The 5,144-nt window shown below is 56.4% G+C and overlaps 1 protein-coding gene across 1 annotated transcript in view; it reads right to left on the bottom strand.

The window, feature by feature from the left end:
* The window catches only part of LRRK1 (leucine rich repeat kinase 1), a 135,957-nt gene that overhangs the window by 31,756 nt on the left and 99,057 nt on the right, over positions 1–5,144 (bottom strand). The window contains exons 13-18 of the mRNA XM_040257040.1: positions 4,989–5,101; positions 4,407–4,621; positions 1,586–1,750; positions 931–1,103; positions 163–287; positions 1–34 (exon numbers count right to left, since the gene is read on the bottom strand). The exon at positions 1–34 is cut by the window's left edge and continues 128 nt beyond it. Coding sequence (XP_040112974.1) covers positions 1–34; positions 163–287; positions 931–1,103; positions 1,586–1,750; positions 4,407–4,621; positions 4,989–5,101 — 825 coding nt within the window. The remainder of the gene's footprint in view (positions 35–162; positions 288–930; positions 1,104–1,585; positions 1,751–4,406; positions 4,622–4,988; positions 5,102–5,144) is intronic.

The following is a 5,144-nucleotide window of genomic DNA, read 5'->3' as shown; positions in this document are numbered from 1 at the left end:
TCCAGGGGATGGGGGGTACCCACCAGCCTCCCCACTTCCAGGGGATGAGGGGTACCCACCAGCTTCCTGCTTCCAGGGGATGGGGTGTACCCACCAGCCTCCCCGCTTCCAGGGGAGGAGGGGAACCCACCAGCCTCCCCGCTTCCAGGGGATGACGAGTACTCACCAGCCTCCCTGCAAGTCGCTGACAGCCGATGGTGCTGCCCACGTCCTTCATGTTGCACGTGACCTGGAAAATGAGCTGCCGCAGCCCTTCCTGACCTTCCAGGCTCTTACAGGAGAGTTCGCTGTGGGTACAAAAACGAAGGGTGGGCACTCACCACATGCCCCCCTCTGACCAGCACTGCAGGGTCTCTGTTTTCCCAAAGGTTCCATCCCAAACACTGGCAAGTTGAGAAAGCTCATGACAGACAGGCACGGAGACTTACTGAGACCTGACACGGTGCAGGGCGCGGTGCTGGGTGACCGCGGTGTGGTGCCTCGGTCAGTCTTTCCAGGGTGCCCTGTCACCCCCCCGCGGCACCCTCGCCCATCCCAGCCCTCGAGACCACTCGGACCCAGTGGGCGGCCCAGGGCCACGCCTGGGGGCTGTTCTTGCCCAGCGACCGACAGTGTGCTGGGTGGTGTGTGAGCTCCTGTCTGCTGGTGCCACTGGGGCCGCGTGCACAGTGCCGAGCCTGGCAGCAGGGAGACCCAGACGGGCAGTTCAGACAGCATCTCCAGGCCCTGCCCTGCAGGTCCTCGGGCAGTGCCTCACCTTCCTCAGGCCGCAGCTGCCACACTTCACCCCGGACGGGGCTCCAGAGGAGCAAAGCCCCACCTCAGGAGCCCCCTGTGGGCAGAGCAGCTGTCTCTGGAGAGACGGACAGCAAGGGGCGGGCAGCCACAGCCCCAAGAGGCTGGGTGCACAGGATGCCGTAGGACACTCACTGCAGGTGTTTACATGTGATGTCTGGGAAGCCAGTAGCCCTGGACCCAGAGGGCGAGCGGCAGAGGGCCAGCACATAAGCGCGCAGAGTGGCGATCCTCTCCACGCGGAATTTGGTTTCAATTAAGTCCAGGTGTGTTCCCACCACCAGCACCACAGCGTTTGGGGCCTTGGCCTGCAAGAGAGAGTCTGGGCTGAGGACGGGAACAGTCCCCCGGGCGGCGGGTGTGTCAACCCTGGACACCCACGACCCTCAGCCGGCGCCCTGGAACTCCTCTCTGTAAACCTCGAGGGCCTGCCGCATGCCAGGGGTGTGTGAGGGCCCTCGACTCCTCCCTGGGGTTTCTACCTCCGATTCCTTCAGACTGCACCCCAGCTCGTGGCCCACAGCACCTTTCCACTGCAGGAGAGCCCTGTTCCCCTCCTGGGTCCAAGATGCGGGGTTCTTACACCAAAGGAAGCAGCAAAGGACACGGGCACCACCAACCGTGTAGCGGAGGAGGGACAGAAGGCTGCGTTTCACAGCAACCTGTGGTCCTGGGGCCTCCGTGACACTGCGGCCACGCGCACCCAGGGTCTCCCTACCCATCTTCTGTGCCCCCACCCCACCCCTGAGACGCCCTGAGGACTGAAGGCTGGAGGGCGGGGGCCCCTCACCTCGATGTTGAGCAGCCAGAACTGAAGGCTGGCCACGGCCTCCTCCCCCAGAGCCAGGTTCCAGACCACCACGTACAGGGCCTTGTCCGTGAAGAAGCACTGGTTGACCGTGGCCATGCTGGCGGGGCCGCCGATGTCCCAGACGGTGAACTCCACAGACTCAACCTACTTGAGCAACAGGGCAGCGACAGGGAGACACTTTAGCAACCAGGGCGTTAGCCCTGAGAGAACTGATCCCTCAGCATGACGCACACGGGGGTCCGGAAAAGGCGCAGCTGCGGAAAAGCACCGCCCGCTCTGCTGTGCGTCTCAGGGAGCAGCCGTCCGAGGGACAGAACGGGGTCCAGCAGCCCCGAGCGGTGGGGGCTGGACGGCTGGCTCCCTCGGGCGGGGGTGTCTGGGGCGCAGGAGGGCGCGGTGTCCGTTTCAGGTGCGGGAGGTGAGGGGACGCCTGTCAGAGCAGCCTGAGGCTGACGGCAGCGCTCACAGCAAGACTGACGCTCCGTCTGAGCGTGGGCAAGGCCACGCAGACGGGCAGCCGGACTGCGCCAGCCAGAGGGCGCTGAGCGCGCTAACACGTCCGCTGCGGGGCTTGCGGGGAAGGCTGCGTGAACGGCGGTTTCTCTATCGCGCTGCGAGGTCAGAGTCTGGCCAGAGCTGCGCTTTTGGTGGCAAAGAATCATTCCCACCATGATGCATCTTGGCCTTGAAAACAGCGTGCTGACCGGCTTTTTGGGTAAAAAAGATGAAAATGGACAGCTGTTCTAAGCTGGCTGAAGGCCCGGCCACACAGAGAGTTACAGAGCTGAGCGTTCCCAAGATCAGGTGGTTTTCCTTCACTGAAAAGGGTAGGTGGAAACGTAAATGATGGCAGAAAGGAAGGGGCGGGGGTCACTCCTCAAACCTCAGGCAGCTATTTGCTGAAGAACAGCTGGGAAAAACAGCTGGAAGAACAGCTTAAAAAAGTAGGAGAGAATCCAGAGATTGTGGTTACTTTCAAAAACCTTTGGACATGCGTTACCTAGGTTCACTTCTGGGGTTTTCTAGGGAAGGGGGCAGTGCTGGAGTTAATTATTCGACTGTTCTGGCCCTAGTGGGCAGATCTCCACTCTCTAGAGAACTAGTTTCTGAGTCCATATCTACATTCACCCACCTCACTACAACCAACTCAAATTCATTGCTTTTATGGCTGAGTAATATTCCATTGTGTTTCTGTGTCACAAGTTCTTTATCCATTCATCTGTTGATGGACATCTAAGTTGCTTTACTGGCTATTGTAAATAGTGCTGCAGTGAACTTTGGGGTATATGTGTCTTTTTGAATTGTGGTTTTCTCAGGGTATATGCCCAGTAGTGGGATTGCTGGGATGGGCTTCCCTCATGGCTCAGCCTGCAATGTGGCAGAATCCGCCTGCAATGTGGAAGATCTGGGTTGGGAAGATCCCCTAGAGAAGGGAAAGTATTCTGGCCTGGAGAATTCCATAGACTGTATAGTCCAAAGAGTTGGACACGACTTAGCGACCTTCACTTTCACTTTTCATGGTAGGTTTATTGCTAGATTTTTGAGGACTTTCCATAACACAAGGAGCCCGACCTGGTATTCTGTGTGACCTAGAGGGGTAGTGGAGGGAGGCTCAAGTGGGAGGGGATATATATATATACACACACACAGTTACGACTGATTCACGTTGTATGGCAGAAACCAAAACATTGTAAAGCAATTATCTTCCAATGAAAGAGATTTTTTAAGTTATAAAAAAATAGACATTCAGCTTAAATGCCTAATGACTCAAATTGGATTTTCTTGACTTGCAAAGTGATTTTGTATGAAAGACTCTGCAACAAAATTGGTTTCCAGGCCATGGGGAACCTCAAGGCTGCTGAGTTTTCCACAAATAACCTCCTTGCACCTGTGTCCCTGTGTGGCCACGTGTATACCACAAACACAGCAACAGGTAAAGGAGGCATCACTGGCACGTACCCATCCCTTAGGCTGGGAGAAAACAGGCTCCCTTCTCTGATTCAAGTGTAAGAGAATTCTCGCTTTCATCTGTCTCATACTGAATGGAAAACAGGATGATTAATAGGTTCATTGAGGTGAGGTGAGGTGAAGTCGCTCAGGCGTGTCCGACTCTTTGCAACCCCATGGACTGTAACCTACTAGGCTTCTCCGTCCATGGGATTCTCCAGGCAAGAATACTGGAGTGGATTACCATTTCCTTCTCCAGGGGATCTTCCCGACCCAGGGATCGAACCCGGATCTCCCGCATTGGAGGCAGACGCTTTAACCTCTGAGCCACCATTGAAGGACTCATTTAAAATAGGGCTTAGAAACTGGACTTTTCAGAACTTGGGGTGAAAGTGGGTGTCAACGAGGACAGGGCCTTCATTCTGGGGCTGCCTCCTCAGCCTTCCTGCTAGGGGTAGGTACTGGTGTGTCTCACTCCTATAGTAGTAGTTCATTCTCCGCCATGGGGAAGGGCCCTGTCCCAGGCCGTCTGAATCACAGTCCTTGGGGTTAGAGCTGATGAGGCCTGGGCACTGTGGTCTTTAAAAGCTCATCAAAAAGTCTAACCGTCAGCCAGGCCTGGAACCACTGGCCTGGAACCTCAGCTCAGCTATAAGAGAAAAAATACAAGGACATTTAAGAAATGATTCACTGTCCTTGGAGCTGGTCTGAAACAATACATGGTGACTCTTGCAAATATCCTGGGACTCAGACACTGGGCAGAGAAAGTCCGGGGCTCTCTGGAGAAGAGGAGGCAGGGGCCCTGGGCACGCCCTCCCTCCCACAGGGACTCTGCACGCCGATCATCCTTGACCTTGGCTCTCGAGCCAGCCGGCCTCTGCAGCTCCCACTTGGTGGTCCTGATGGCGGCCTCGCTGTGTACCACCTGGGGGGCCCTCCCCGTCTGTAAGATCTCCAGGAGGGTGGACTTGCCCTGGCGCGGCGGACCCACGATGATCATCTTCAACTGCTTGCACTTCTCTGCCTTCCGCAGCTGAGCACGCAGGAAAGACAGCACCGCTTTGGGGCCTGTGCAAAACCACAGCAGGGCAAAGGGGATGCTGCTGCTGACACAGAGCGGGGCACACACTGACAGTTCTTGAGAAACAAAGTCCTGCCTGAAGGACCACCTTCTGTGTATTCTAATGGGATGAACTGAGAAGACTTTTGGGTCTGTGGAGAGAAGGTGTGATACAGTTCACCCCAAAAGTGAAATCTAAAAGTCAGGGCTCTAAAGACACCATCCTAGTTCCAGAGAACTTGGCAGCATCTTCCCAAACGTGGGAGCTGGAGGGAGGCTCCATGGGTCCCCAGGAGTGTCTACTCCAGGTCCTTAGCAACTAGACTTGAGCATCTTTCCCTGGGAGGGGGGCTTGCAATGCCGAGGAAGCCCTACCTTCTTTTCTGATCTCTGCAGGCACGTTGCTGATATTCAGGTCTTCAATGTCCAACTGCCAGAGGTTGCCCAGCTGCCCCAGCTCAGGAGGGAGCTCTCGGAGGCTAGGATTGCTGAGGGCATACACACACCATGGGAGAACACACACACACATCG

Source organism: Oryx dammah, unplaced genomic scaffold, assembly GCF_014754425.2.
Source record: "Oryx dammah isolate SB20612 unplaced genomic scaffold, SCBI_Odam_1.1 HiC_scaffold_16, whole genome shotgun sequence".
NCBI lineage: Eukaryota > Metazoa > Chordata > Mammalia > Artiodactyla > Bovidae > Oryx > Oryx dammah.
Note: the sequence above shows the minus strand (reverse complement) of the source record. Positions and strands in the feature narration are given on the sequence as shown.